The 17386-nt window shown below is 42.0% G+C and overlaps 1 protein-coding gene across 1 annotated transcript in view; it reads right to left on the reverse strand.

Annotated features, from left to right (window-relative positions):
• LOC138969531 (glutamate receptor 3-like) overlaps positions 1-17386 on the reverse strand; it is a 69519-nt gene that overhangs the window by 10635 nt on the left and 41498 nt on the right. Inside the window, exons 16-17 of the mRNA XM_070342356.1 lie at positions 14625-14774; positions 13581-13685 (exon numbers count right to left, since the gene is read on the reverse strand). Of these exons, the coding sequence (XP_070198457.1) occupies positions 13581-13685; positions 14625-14774 (255 nt within the window). The remainder of the gene's footprint in view (positions 1-13580; positions 13686-14624; positions 14775-17386) is intronic.

The raw sequence follows: 17386 nt of genomic DNA on the forward strand, positions 1-17386 counted from the left end.
GAAACAAGTATGTAGTGATCACTGACCCCGTCATGAAACAAGTATGTAGTGATCACTGACCCGGACATGAAACAAGTATGTAGTGATCACTGACACGGTCATGAAACAAGTATGTAGTGATCACTGACACGGTCATGAAACAAGTATGTAGAGATCACTGACACGGTCATGAAACAAGTATGTAGTGATCACTGACCCGGTCATGAAACAAGTATGTAGTGATCACTGACCCCGTCATGAAACAAGTATGTAGTGATCACTGACACGGTCATGAAACAAGTATGTAGTGATCACTGACCCGGTCATGAAACAAGTATGTAGTGATCACTGACCCAGTCATGAAACAAGTATGTAGTGATCACTGACCCAGTCATGAAACAAGTATGTAGTGATCACTGACACGGTCATGAAACAAGTATGTAGTGATCACTGACACGGTCATGAAACAAGTATGTAGTGATCACTGACCCAGTCATGAAACAAGTATGTAGTGATCACTGACACGGTCATGAAACAAGTATGTAGTGATCACTGACACGGTCATGAAACAAGTATTTAGTGATCACTGACCTGGTCATGAAACAAGTATGTAGAGATCACTGACCCGGTCATGAAACAAGTATGTAGTGATCACTGACCTGGTCATGAAACAAGTATGTAGTGATCACTGACCCCGTCATGAAACAAGTATGTAGTGATCACTGACCCGGTCATGAAACAAGTATGTAGAGATCACTGACACGGTCATGAAACAAGTATGTAGTGATCACTGACACGGTCATGAAACAAGTATGTAGTGATCACTGACACGGTCATGAAACAAGTATTTAGTGATCACTGACCCGGTCATGAAACAAGTATGTAGTGATCACTGACACGGTCATGAAACAAGTATGTAGTGATCACTGACACGGTCATGAAACAAGTATGTAGTGATCACTGACACGGTCATGAAACAAGTATGTAGTGATCACTGACACGGTCATGAAACAAGTATGTAGTGATCACTGACCTGGTCATGAAACAAGTATGTAGTGATCACTGACCTGGTCATGAAACAAGTATGTAGAGATCACTGACCCCGTCATGAAACAAGTATGTAGTGATCACTGACCCGGTCATGAAACAAGTATGTAGTGATCACTGACCCGGTCATGAAACAAGTATGTAGTGATCACTGACCCCGTCATGAAACAAGTATGTAGTGATCACTGACCTGGTCATGAAACAAGTATGTAGAGATCACTGACCTGGTCATGAAACAAGTATTTAGTGATCACTGACCTGGTCATGAAACAAGTATGTAGTGATCACTGACCCGGTCATGAAACAAGTATGTAGTAATCACTGACCCGGTCATGAAACAAGTATGTAGTGATCACTGACACGGTCATGAAACAAGTATGTAGTGATCACTGACACGGTCATGAAACAAGTATGTAGTGATCACTGACCCCGTCATGAAACAAGTATGTAGTGATCACTGACACGGTCATGAAACAAGTATGTAGTGATCACTGACACGGTCATGAAACAAGTATGTAGTGATCACTGACACGGTCATGAAACAAGTATGTAGTGATCACTGACACGGTCATGAAACAAGTATGTAGTGATCACTGACCCGGTCATGAAACAAGTATGTAGTGATCACTGACACGGTCATGAAACAAGTATGTAGTGATCACTGACCCGGTCATGAAACAAGTATGTAGTGATCACTGACCCGGTCATGAAACAAGTATGTAGTGATCACTGACACGGTCATGAAACAAGTATGTAGTGATCACTGACCCGGTCATGAAACAAGTATGTAGTGATCACTGACACGGTCATGAAACAAGTATGTAGTGATCACTGACACGGTCATGAAACAAGTATGTAGTGATCACTGACACGGTCATGAAACAAGTATGTAGTGATCACTGACACGGTCATGAAACAAGTATGTAGAGATCACTGACACGGTCATGAAACAAGTATGTAGAGATCACTGACCCGGTCATGAAACAAGTATGTAGCACTGACACGGTCATGAAACAAGTATGTAGAGATCACTGACACGGTCATGAAACAAGTATGTAGCACTGACACGGTCATAAAACAAGTATTTGGTGATCACTGACCCGGTCATGAAACAAGTATTTGGTGATCACTGACACGGTCATGAAACAAGTATGTAGTGATCACTGACACGGTCATGAAACAAGTATGTAGTGATCACTGACACGGTCATGAAACAAGTATGTAGTGATCACTGACACGGTCATGAAACAAGTATGTAGTGATCACTGACCCAGTCATGAAACAAGTATGTAGTGATCACTGACACGGTCATGAAACAAGTATGTAGCACTGACACGGTCATAAAACAAGTATTTGGTGATCACTGACCCGGTCATGAAACAAGTATGTAGCACTGACACGGTCATGAAACAAGTATGTAGTGATCACTGACACGGTCATGAAACAAGTATGTAGTGATCACTGACACGGTCATGAAACAAGTATGTAGTGATCACTGACACGGTCATGAAACAAGTATGTAGTGATCACTGACACGGTCATGAAACAAGTATGTAGTGATCACTGACACGGTCATGAAACAAGTATGTAGAGATCACTGACACGGTCATGAAACAAGTATGTAGTGATCACTGACCCGGTCATGAAACAAGTATGTAGTGATCACTGACCCGGTCATGAAACAAGTATGTAGAGATCACTGACCCGGTCATGAAACAAGTATGTAGTGATCACTGACACGGTCATGAAACAAGTATTTAGTGATCACTGACCCCGTCATGAAACAAGTATGTAGTGATCACTGACCCAGTCATGAAACAAGTATGTAGTGATCACTGACACGGTCATGAAACAAGTATGTAGTGATCACTGACACGGTCATGAAACAAGTATGTAGTGATCACTGACACGGTCATGAAACAAGTATGTAGTGATCACTGACACGGTCATGAAACAAGTATGTAGTGATCACTGACACGGTCATGAAACAAGTATGTAGTGATCACTGACACGGTCATGAAACAAGTATTTAGTTATCACTGACCTGGTCATGAAACAAGTATGTAGTGATCACTGACCCCGTCATGAAACAAGTATGTAGTGATCACTGACACGGTCATGAAACAAGTATGTAGTGATCACTGACCCGGTCATGAAACAAGTATGTAGTGATCACTGACACGGTCATGAAACAAGTATGTAGTGATCACTGACCCGGTCATGAAACAAGTATGTAGTGATCACTGACCCCGTCATGAAACAAGTATGTAGTGATCACTGACCCGGTCATGAAACAAGTATGTAGTGATCACTGACCCGGTCATGAAACAAGTATGTAGTGATCACTGACCCGGTCATGAAACAAGTATGTAGTGATCACTGACCCGGTCATGAAACAAGTATGTAGTGATCACTGACCCAGTCATGAAACAAGTATGTAGTGATCACTGACCCGGTCATGAAACAAGTATGTAGTGATCACTGACCCGGTCATGAAACAAGTATGTAGTGATCACTGACACGGTCATGAAACAAGTATGTAGTGATCACTGACCTGGTCATGAAACAAGTATGTAGTGATGACTGACACGGTCATGAAACAAGTATGTAGTGATCACTGACACGGTCATGAAACAAGTATGTAGTGATCACTGACACGGTCATGAAACAAGTATGTAGTGATCACTGACACGGTCATGAAACAAGTATGTAGTGATCACTGACACGGTCATGAAACAAGTATGTAGTGATCACTGACCCGGTCATGAAACAAGTATGTAGTGATCACTGACACGGTCATGAAACAAGTATGTAGTGATCACTGACACGGTCATGAAACAAGTATGTAGTGATCACTGACCCGGTCATGAAACAAGTATGTAGTGATCACTGACACGGTCATGAAACAAGTATGTAGTGATCACTGACACGGTCATGAAACAAGTATGTAGTGATCACTGACACGGTCATGAAACAAGTATGTAGTGATCACTGACACGGTCATGAAACAAGTATGTAGTGATCACTGACCCGGTCATGAAACAAGTATGTAGTGATCACTGACCCGGTCATGCAACAAGTATGTAGTGATCACTGACACGGTCATGAAACAAGTATGTAGAGATCACTGACACGGTCATGAAACAAGTATGTAGTGATCACTGACACGGTCATGAAACAAGTATGTAGTGATCACTGACACGGTCATGAAACAAGTATTTAGTGATCACTGACACGGTCATGAAACAAGTATGTAGTGATCACTGACACGGTCATGAAACAAGTATGTAGTGATCACTGACACGGTCATGAAACAAGTATGTAGTGATCACTGACACGGTCATGAAACAAGTATGTAGTGATCACTGACACGGTCATGAAACAAGTATGTAGTGATCACTGACCCCGTCATGAAACAAGTATGTAGTGATCACTGACCGGTCATGAAACAAGTATGTAGTGATCACTGACACGGTCATGAAACAAGTATGTAGTGATCACTGACACGGTCATGAAACAAGTATGTAGTGATCACTGACCCGTCATGAAACAAGTATGTAGTGATCACTGACCGGTCATGAAACAAGTATGTAGTGATCACTGACACGGTCATGAAACAAGTATGTAGTGATCACTGACACGGTCATGAAACAAGTATGTAGTGATCACTGACACGGTCATGAAACAAGTATGTAGTGATCACTGACACGGTCATGAAACAAGTATGTAGAGATCACTGACACGGTCATGAAACAAGTATGTAGTGATCACTGACACGGTCATGAAACAAGTATGTAGTGATCACTGACCCGGTCATGAAACAAGTATGTAGTGATCACTGACACGGTCATGAAACAAGTATGTAGTGATCACTGACACGGTCATGAAACAAGTATGTAGTGATCACTGACACGGTCATGAAACAAGTATGTAGTGATCACTGACACGGTCATGAAACAAGTATGTAGTGATCACTGACCCAGTCATGAAACAAGTATGTAGTGATCACTGACCCCGTCATGAAACAAGTATGTAGTGATCACTGACCCGTCATGAAACAAGTATGTAGTGATCACTGACCCAGTCATGAAACAAGTATGTAGTGATCACTGACCTGGTCATGAAACAAGTATGTAGTGATCACTGACACGGTCATGAAACAAGTATGTAGTGATCACTGACACGGTCATGAAACAAGTATGTAGTGATCACTGACACGGTCATGAAACAAGTATGTAGTGATCACTGACACGGTCATGAAACAAGTATGTAGTGATCACTGACACGGTCATGAAACAAGTATGTAGTGATCACTGACACGGTCATGAAACAAGTATGTAGTGATCACTGACCCGGTCATGAAACAAGTATGTAGTGATCACTGACACGGTCATGAAACAAGTATGTAGTGATCACTGACCCCGTCATGAAACAAGTATGTAGTGATCACTGACCCCGTCATGAAACAAGTATGTAGTGATCACTGACACGGTCATGAAACAAGTATGTAGAGATCACTGACACGGTCATGAAACAAGTATTTAGTGATCACTGACCTGGTCATGAAACAAGTATGTAGTGATCACTGACCCCGTCATGAAACAAGTATTTAGTGATCACTGACACGGTCATGAAACAAGTATGTAGTGATCACTGACCCGGTCATGAAACAAGTATGTAGTGATCACTGACCCCGTCATGAAACAAGTATGTAGTGATCACTGACCCGGTCATGAAACAAGTATGTAGTGATCACTGACCTGGTCATGAAACAAGTATTTAGTGATCACTGACACGGTCATGCAACAAGTATGTAGTGATCACTGACCTGGTCATGAAACAAGTATGTAGTGATCACTGACACGGTCATGAAACAAGTATTTAGTTATCACTGACCTGGTCATGAAACAAGTATGTAGATATCACTGACCCGGTCATGAAACAAGTATGTAGAGATCACTGACCCGGTCATGAAACAAGTATTTAGTGATCACTGACCCCGTCATGAAACAAGTATGTAGTGATCACTGACCCCGTCATGAAACAAGTATGTAGAGATCACTGACCCGGTCATGAAACAAGTATGTAGTGATCACTGACACGGTCATGAAACAAGTATGTAGTGATCACTGACACGGTCATGAAACAAGTATGTAGTGATCACTGACCCCGTCATGAAACAAGTATGTAGTGATCACTGACCCCGTCATGAAACAAGTATGTAGTGATCACTGACACGGTCATGAAACAAGTATTTAGTGATCACTGACACGGTCATGAAACAAGTATGTAGTGATCACTGACCCGGTCATGAAACAAGTATGTAGTGATCACTGACCCGGTCATGAAACAAGTATGTAGTGATCACTGACACGGTCATGAAACAAGTATGTAGTGATCACTGACACGGTCATGAAACAAGTATGTAGTGATCACTGACCCAGTCATGAAACAAGTATGTAGTGATCACTGACACGGTCATGAAACAAGTATGTAGTGATCACTGACCCCGTCATGAAACAAGTATGTAGTGATCACTGACCTGGTCATGAAACAAGTATGTAGAGATCACTGACACGGTCATGAAACAAGTATGTAGTGATCACTGACCCGGTCATGAAACAAGTATGTAGTGATCACTGACCCCGTCATGAAACAAGTATGTAGTGATCACTGACCCGGTCATGAAACAAGTATGTAGAGATCACTGACACGGTCATGAAACAAGTATGTAGTGATCACTGACACGGTCATGAAACAAGTATGTAGTGATCACTGACACGGTCATGAAACAAGTATGTAGTGATCACTGACCCGGTCATGAAACAAGTATGTAGTGATCACTGACACGGTCATGAAACAAGTATGTAGTGATCACTGACACGGTCATGAAACAAGTATGTAGTGATCACTGACACGGTCATGAAACAAGTATGTAGTGATCACTGACACGGTCATGAAACAAGTATGTAGTGATCACTGACCCGTTCATGAAACAAGTATGTAGTGATCACTGACACGGTCATGAAACAAGTATGTAGTGATCACTGACACGGTCATGAAACAAGTATGTAGTGATCACTGACACGGTCATGAAACAAGTATGTAGTGATCACTGACCCGGTCATGAAACAAGTATGTAGTGATCACTGACCCGGTCATGAAACAAGTATGTAGTGATCACTGACACGGTCATGAAACAAGTATGTAGTGATCACTGACCCGGTCATGAAACAAGTATGTAGTGATCACTGACCCGGTCATGAAACAAGTATGTAGTGATCACTGACCCGGTCATGAAACAAGTATGTAGTGATCACTGACACGGTCATGAAACAAGTATGTAGAGATCACTGACCCCGGTCATGAAACAAGTATGTAGTGATCACTGACCTGGTCATGAAACAAGTATGTAGTGATCACTGACACGGTCATGAAACAAGTATGTAGTGATCACTGACCCGGTCATGAAACAAGTATGTAGTGATCACTGACACGGTCATGAAACAAGTATGTAGTGATCACTGACACGGTCATGAAACAAGTATGTAGTGATCACTGACCCGGTCATGAAACAAGTATGTAGTGATCACTGACACGGTCATGAAACAAGTATGTAGTGATCACTGACACGGTCATGAAACAAGTATGTAGTGATCACTGACACGGTCATGAAACAAGTATGTAGTGATCACTGACACGGTCATGAAACAAGTATGTAGTGATCACTGACCCGGTCATGAAACAAGTATGTAGTGATCACTGACACGGTCATGAAACAAGTATGTAGTGATCACTGACACGGTCATGAAACAAGTATGTAGTGATCACTGACACGGTCATGAAACAAGTATGTAGTGATCACTGACACGGTCATGAAACAAGTATGTAGAGATCACTGACACGGTCATGAAACAAGTATTTAGTGATCACTGACCCAGTCATGAAACAAGTATGTAGAGATCACTGACACGGTCATGAAACAAGTATGTAGCACTGACACGGTCATAAAACAAGTATTTGGTGATCACTGACCCGGTCATGAAACAAGTATTTGGTGATCACTGACACGGTCATGAAACAAGTATGTAGTGATCACTGACACGGTCATGAAACAAGTATGTAGTGATCACTGACACGGTCATGAAACAAGTATGTAGAGATCACTGACACGGTCATGAAACAAGTATGTAGTGATCACTGACCCGGTCATGAAACAAGTATGTAGCACTGACACGGTCATGAAACAAGTATGTAGCACTGACACGGTCATAAAACAAGTATTTGGTGATCACTGACCCGGTCATGAAACAAGTATTTGGTGATCACTGACCCGGTCATGAAACAAGTATGTAGAGATCACTGACACGGTCATGAAACAAGTATTTAGTGATCACTGACCCGGTCATGAAACAAGTATGTAGTGATCACTGACCCGGTCATGAAACAAGTATGTAGAGATCACTGACACGGTCATGAAACAAGTATTTAGTGATCACTGACCTGGTCATGAAACAAGTATGTAGTGATCACTGACACGGTCATGAAACAAGTATGTAGTGATCACTGACACGGTCATGAAACAAGTATGTAGAGATCACTGACACGGTCATGCAACAAGTATGTAGTGATCACTGACCCGGTCATGAAACAAGTATGTAGTGATCACTGACCCGGTCATGAAACAAGTATGTAGAGATCACTGACCCGGTCATGAAACAAGTATGTAGTGATCACTGACCCGGTCATGAAACAAGTATGTAGTGATCACTGACCCCGTCATGAAACAAGTATGTAGTGATCACTGACCCGGTCATGAAACAAGTATGTAGTGATCACTGACACGGTCATGAAACAAGTATGTAGAGATCACTGACACGGTCATGAAACAAGTATGTAGTGATCACTGACACGGTCATGAAACAAGTATGTAGTGATCACTGACACGGTCATGAAACAAGTATGTAGTGATCACTGACCCCGTCATGAAACAAGTATGTAGTGATCACTGACACGGTCATGAAACAAGTATGTAGTGATCACTGACCTGGTCATGAAACAAGTATGTAGTGATCACTGACCCCGTCATGAAACAAGTATGTAGTGATCACTGACACGGTCATGAAACAAGTATGTAGTGATCACTGACCCAGTCATGAAACAAGTATGTAGTGATCACTGACACGGTCATGAAACAAGTATGTAGTGATCACTGACCCAGTCATGAAACAAGTATTTAGTGATCACTGACCCCGTCATGAAACAAGTATGTAGAGATCACTGACCCGGTCATGAAACAAGTATGTAGTGATCACTGACCCGGTCATGAAACAAGTATGTAGAGATCACTGACCCGGTCATGAAACAAGTATGTAGTGATCACTGACCCGGTCATGAAACAAGTATGTAGTGATCACTGACCCAGTCATGAAACAAGTATGTAGTGATCACTGACCCGGTCATGAAACAAGTATGTAGTGATCACTGACCCCGTCATGAAACAAGTATGTAGTGATCACTGACCCGGTCATGAAACAAGTATGTAGTGATCACTGACCCGGTCATGAAACAAGTATGTAGTGATCACTGACCCAGTCATGAAACAAGTATGTAGTGATCACTGACACGGTCATGAAACAAGTATGTAGTGATCACTGACCCGGTCATGAAACAAGTATGTAGTGATCACTGACCCGGTCATGAAACAAGTATGTAGAGATCACTGACCCGGTCATGAAACAAGTATGTAGTGATCACTGACCTGGTCATGAAACAAGTATGTAGTGATCACTGACCTGGTCATGAAACAAGTATTTAGTGATCACTGACCCGGTCATGAAACAAGTATGTAGAGATCACTGACCCGGTCATGAAACAAGTATGTAGTGATCACTGACACGGTCATGAAACAAGTATTTAGTGATCACTGACCCCGTCATGAAACAAGTATTTAGTGATCACTGACCCGGTCATGAAACAAGTATGTAGTGATCACTGACCCGGTCATGAAACAAGTATGTAGTGATCACTGACACGGTCATGAAACAAGTATTTAGTGATCACTGACCCAGTCATGAAACAAGTATGTAGTGATCACTGACACGGTCATGAAACAAGTATGTAGTGATCACTGACACGGTCATGAAACAAGTATGTAGAGATCACTGACACGGTCATGAAACAAGTATGTAGAGATCACTGACACGGTCATGAAACAAGTATTTAGTGATCACTGACCCAGTCATGAAACAAGTATGTAGAGATCACTGACACGGTCATGAAACAAGTATGTAGCACTGACACGGTCATGAAACAAGTATGTAGTGATCACTGACACGGTCATGAAACAAGTATGTAGTGATCACTGACACGGTCATGAAACAAGTATGTAGTGATCACTGACCCGGTCATGAAACAAGTATGTAGTGATCACTGACCCGGTCATGAAACAAGTATGTAGTGATCACTGACACGGTCATGAAACAAGTATGTAGTGATCACTGACCCGGTCATGAAACAAGTATGTAGTGATCACTGACCCCGTCATGAAACAAGTATGTAGTGATCACTGACCCGGTCATGAAACAAGTATGTAGTGATCACTGACCCCGTCATGAAACAAGTATTTAGTGATCACTGACACGGTCATGAAACAAGTATGTAGTGATCACTGACACGGTCATGAAACAAGTATGTAGAGATCACTGACCCGGTCATGAAACAAGTATGTAGTGATCACTGACCCGGTCATGAAACAAGTATGTAGAGATCACTGACACGGTCATGAAACAAGTATGTAGTGATCACTGACACGGTCATGAAACAAGTATGTAGAGATCACTGACACGGTCATGAAACAAGTATGTAGTGATCACTGACACGGTCATGAAACAAGTATGTAGTGATCACTGACACGGTCATGAAACAAGTATGTAGTGATCACTGACACGGTCATGAAACAAGTATGTAGTGATCACTGACACGGTCATGAAACAAGTATGTAGTGATCACTGACCCGGTCATGCAACAAGTATGTAGTGATCACTGACCCGGTCATGAAACAAGTATGTAGTGATCACTGACACGGTCATGAAACAAGTATGTAGAGATCACTGACCCGGTCATGAAACAAGTATGTAGTGATCACTGACCCCGTCATGAAACAAGTATGTCCTACGCTTTCCTTCTTTGCCACTACTAAAGCAAACGTGTGCAAGATTGTATGTTACACGCTTTATAGCATGTGCAAGAACGGATTCAGACTCGCAATCGTCCCTCCAAAAGCCAAAAAAAAAAACTCACACACGACTTTCATTTCTCCTGCTGTTATCGTTTCTTCTCTTTACAAATTGTTCAACGCTGAGAATACTAAAAACGGCATCTCGATTAGCTTTGTTAGACAATCGACGTAATCTCGTGTGGAAGAAAACGTCTGTCACACGACCAAGTCTGAATGGCAGGTAATGTATTTAGTGATCAATTACCCGGTCATGAATCAAATATTTAGTGATCACTGACCCGGTCATGAAACAAGTATGTAGTGATCACTGACCCGGTCATGAAACAAGTATTTAGTGATCACTGACCCAGTCATGAAACAAGTATGTAGTGATCACTGACACGGTCATGAAACAAGTATGTAGAGATCACTGACACGGTCATGAAACAAGTATGTAGCACTGACACGGTCATGAAACAAGTATGTAGTGATCACTGACCCGGTCATGAAACAAGTATGTAGTGATCACTGACACGGTCATGAAACAAGTATGTAGTGATCACTGACCTGGTCATGAAACAAGTATGTAGTGATCACTGACACGGTCATGAAACAAGTATGTAGTGATCACTGACCCGGTCATGAAACAAGTATGTAGTGATCACTGACCCGGTCATGCAACAAGTATGTAGTGATCACTGACCCGGTCATGAAACAAGTATGTAGAGATCACTGACCCGGTCATGAAACAAGTATGTAGTGATCACTGACACGGTCATGAAACAAGTATGTAGAGATCACTGACACGGTCATGCAACAAGTATGTAGTGATCACTGACACGGTCATGAAACAAGTATGTAGAGATCACTGACCCCGTCATGAAACAAGTATGTAGTGATCACTGACCCGGTCATGAAACAAGTATGTAGAGATCACTGACCCCGTCATGAAACAAGTATGTAGTGATCACTGACCCGGTCATGAAACAAGTATGTAGAGATCACTGACCTGGTCATGAAACAAGTATGTAGTGATCACTGACCCGGTCATGAAACAAGTATGTAGTGATCACTGACCCGGTCATGAAACAAGTATGTAGTGATCACTGACACGGTCATGAAACAAGTATGTAGTGATCACTGACACGGTCATGAAACAAGTATGTAGAGATCACTGACACGGTCATGAAACAAGTATGTAGTGATCACTGACACGGTCATGAAACAAGTATGTAGTGATCACTGACACGGTCATGAAACAAGTATGTAGTGATCACTGACACGGTCATGAAACAAGTATGTAGTGATCACTGACACGGTCATGAAACAAGTATTTAGTGATCACTGACACGGTCATGAAACAAGTGTGTAGTGATCACTGACCCGGTCATGAAACAAGTATGTAGTGATCACTGACCCAGTCATGAAACAAGTATGTAGTGATCACTGACACGGTCATGAAACAAGTATGTAGTGATCACTGACACGGTCATAAAACAAGTATGTAGAGATCACTGACACGGTCATGAAACAAGTATGTAGTGATCACTGACACGGTCATGAAACAAGTATGTAGTGATCACTGACACGGTCATGAAACAAGTATGTAGTGATCACTGACCCAGTCATGAAGCAAGTATGTAGTGATCACTGACACGGTCATGAAACAAGTATGTAGTGATCACTGACACGGTCATGAAACAAGTATGTAGTGATCACTGACACGGTCATGAAACAAGTATGTAGTGATCACTGACACGGTCATGAAACAAGTATGTAGTGATCACTGACACGGTCATGAAACAAGTATGTAGTGATCACTGACCCAGTCATGAAACAAGTATGTAGTGATCACTGACACGGTCATGAAACAAGTATGTAGTGATCACTGACACGGTCATGAAACAAGTATGTAGTGATCACTGACACGGTCATGAAACAAGTATGTAGTGATCACTGACACGGTCATGAAACAAGTATGTAGTGATCACTGACACGGTCATGCAACAAGTATGTAGTGATCACTGACCCGGTCATGCAACAAGTATGTAGTGATCACTGACCCGGTCATGAAACAAGTATGTAGTGATCACTGACACGGTCATGAAACAAGTATGTAGTGATCACTGACACGGTCATGAAACAAGTATTTAGTGATCACTGACACGGTCATGAAACAAGTGTGTAGTGATCAATTACCCGGTCATGAATCAAATATTTAGTGATCAATTACCCGGTCATGAATCAAATATTTAGTGATCACTGACCCGGTCATGAAACAAGTATGTAGTGATCACTGACCCAGTCATGAAACAAGTAATCATTGTTGACTGACCGTGTCGTTCTCGTAGTAAGACGTCCTGTAGTCGGCACGTGCTGCTGGCTGGTAGCAGCTACGTCGAGGGGGCGGTGGTGGTGGTGGGGCCTTGCACACGTGGTTCTGTCGAGTACGTGTACAAAACAACATTAAATAATGCAAAGAATTACACTAACAATAACAACAGCAATAACAACAACAAGAACACTTGATAGTCCATTACCAAGGGATCTTAAACACTGACAATTGTCTTTGACGCACCCCACCGACCTGTACACGAAAGAAGAAGAGTCAGGGTCGCACACGAGTTGCGCCCCTTCCAGGTAAGCTGAACGCAAGGTTAAAGTTTGTAGGACACGAATTCGGGTTATGCTGCTTGCATAATACCTTCCAAATTGTTTTCGTCTTACAGTCACAAGCACATTATTATTCTTTTCCTATCAACTATTTATGAAGGTTGGAGGGCTATTCCTGAAGTCGTGACCTCTTTTAATTAAGTTCTGGTTTTCGGCTTCGAACTTCTATCCTCTAACTGGTCGTTCTCAAAGGAAGCATGAACCAAACAGTCATTTGTTGAAACAAAACCGGTAAACAAAAATCCTGTAGTTGCGTTTGCTTTTGAGTCGCACGGGCGTAGAAAAGCAAGATCAAGATACACAGAATGCTAAAACACATGTCTAAGGCTTTTGTCTTTTTTTTTAATCATGAACACACACACACACACACACACATACACACACACACACACACACACACACACACACACACACACACACACACACACACACACACACACACACTCTCTCTCTCTCACACACACACACATACACACACTTACAACCACACACACACACACACACACACACACACACACACTCTCTCTCTCTCTCTCACACACACACACACATACACACACTCACAACCACACACACACACACACACACACTCTCTCTCTCTCTCACACACACACACATACACACACACATACACACACTCACAACCACACACACACACACTCTCTCTCTCACACACACACACACACACACACACACACACACACACCTTCTTGCCGGCCAGGGCCTTCAGGTGTCGCTGCACGATGTACTCGATGGAGGAGGTGATCATGGACAGGACCAGGCCGGCGATCAGGATGTGGAAGATCCCCGACACGTTGCTCAAGGTCAGCGCGCTCTGGCTGCCCGCCGCGTCCTTCTGGTTACCCGGGTAACACATTTTGTCGTTAGATATTGGTGTAAAAAGAAGGAGGGTGAGGATAGAGAAGTAGTAGTGTGCGAGGAACTTGAACATGTTGTGCGTAATGTTTTGTTTTAGTGTGTAGTGGAAAGAACAAAAACAAACAACAAGTCGCGTAAGGCAAAATAACAACATTTAGTCAAGCTGTCGAACTCACAGAATGAAACTGAACGCACTGCATTTTTTCACCAAGACCGCATACTCGTAGTTTCGTCAGTCCACCGCTCGTGGCAAAGGCAGTGAAATCGACAAGCCAGAATAGTGCGGTCATGGTCGCGCTGAGTAGGATAACACGCTTATCTGTATCTCTACTCTTTTTAGCGTGCTGAGTTTGTTTTTAATCCAAACATATCATATCTGTATGTTTTTGGAATCAGGGACCGACAAGGAATAAGATGAACTTGTTTCTAAATCGATTTTGGACAATTAATTTTAATCATAATTTTCATATTTTTAATTTTTAGAGCTTGTTTGTAATCCAAATATAACATATGTATATGTTTTTGGAATCAGAAAATGACGAAAAATAAGATGAAATTGTTTTTGGATCGTTTAAAAAATAAAAAGTTTAATGACAAGTTTCCGATTTTTAATGACCAAATTAATTAATTATTTTTTAAGCCACCAAGCTGAAATGCAATACCAAAGTCCGGCCTTTGTCGAAAATTGCTTTGCCAAAATGTCAATCAATTTGATTGAAAAATGAGGGTGTGACAGTGCTGCCTCAACTTTTACAAAAAGCCGGATATGACGTCATCAAAGACATTTATCGAAAAAAATTAAAAAAGTGTCCGGGAATATCATTCCCAGGAACTCTCATGTCAAATTTCATAAAGATCGGTCCAGTAGTTTAGTCTGAATCGCTCTACACACACACACACAGAGACAGAGAGACAGACAGACACACACACACACACACACTGGCGAGGTAATACCTGTAAATCGACCCGAGGGAAAATATGCACGATATTCAGGACGAGGTGTGTAAGCTTTTTATCCCATTACTCCGACGTTTTCATTAAAAAAAACGAACTTTTTGACACAAACTCTGCGAGTGCCTGTTTACTGCTCATCAAACCTTCTGCCACCAAAAATCGTGTCATGATATTCATGTGCGAAACGAGTCCCCTTTTGTCTTTTTGTTTCCAGGATTGTGCCGTTGAATGCATTTGATACTGTGCAGTTCCCGGCCGGTTTCAGTCGGTTACCCGAGCTGGCATTTGTCAAAACTGCGAAAGACCGCATTCTGATAATCTTCGCTTCACAGCTAGCGACGGGAGAGAATGATACCCGAAGGGAAGTAACTCATTTTTTACCTGAGTTCAGGATTCGAAAGACCGCGTGTGTGATTTTACAAGCGATGAAGATGATTGCTGAGTTTGTGCTTATTCGAGCCATTGTGCTTCAGTGTTCAAATTTGTATTACCTACTTCTTCAATCGTCACTTACTGATTTAGGTGAGCCTAACTTTGATGTCTGTCGTTGTCTTAGGCCATTAGGTATCTGTCTGGGGGAAAACGGCGCACCACTGTCGAGTTGTTTTTATGTGGCAACGCATGTAGCCTAGTGGTCTCTATATGTCCAAGATCCGACCTTCTTCGCCAACTTTTATTCTAACAGTATCACCAACTTTGAAAATGGCAATTTCCATGCTGGTCAACTTGAGCCGAAGATACTACAGTCATGTATAGCAAACGACAGATCCTGCAGCAGACGACAGATATGTAGCAGACGACTGATGAGACAGCCTTGTTCTATTGAACCATATTTAGCAATCAATGCTCTAAAAGCGATAACAAATGAACAAAACTATACGCATACTGTTTTAGTGTAAGTTTTATTTTGTCGCTCAAGATTTTGAATCAGGATGCTCTTGGGATTGCTCTAAGCGGTTGCTCATGAAGCGTACCTCGTTACGACAACTTTACTAGAGTTGTGCGCCTTGAATCACTGTGTGTCTCTGTCGCTCTCTCTCGTGCTCTCTGTCTCTCTCTCAGTCTCACCGCGTCGGACAACTCATAATCTTCACTCAGCTCTATTCACCCAAACAGATTATGTACATTCTTTGTTGTTTTCTTTATTTTTTCAATGATAATGTTTGTAGATCGTTAGCCAAAGGTCAGTTCGACTTTTATACCGCAGAATATCTCAATCGTTTTGCTGAAATAAAGTAGTCCCCGAGTTAACGATAAATATGCAGATGACCTCTAAATTATTCAAATGTACTCTCAGATCAAAGACAATGACCAATGACAGGTGAGATCGAGACTCGGTTGTGATGGATAATCCATATGGTTGTGATGGATTATCCAGAATAATCCCCTCTACAGCTAACAGAGATAAACAGGCAGGTCATGGGATAATATTTGTTTGTCATCATTTTCACGAGTTTTCATTCACAAGCACCTGGGAAATAAATCTCATGTTCCCCGGGGAATAAATCCCCGGTTACCATAGTTGCAGGAAGCCCTATTACATGGATAATCAAAAGCAAACCCAATAGAAACGCTCGAGGATTCTTCGGCTCTTTTCATTGGCGTTTCCCCAGACCTAAACAGACGACACTGCTT

The sequence above is a fragment of the Littorina saxatilis genome, linkage group LG6, assembly GCF_037325665.1.
Source record: "Littorina saxatilis isolate snail1 linkage group LG6, US_GU_Lsax_2.0, whole genome shotgun sequence".
NCBI lineage: Eukaryota > Metazoa > Mollusca > Gastropoda > Littorinimorpha > Littorinidae > Littorina > Littorina saxatilis.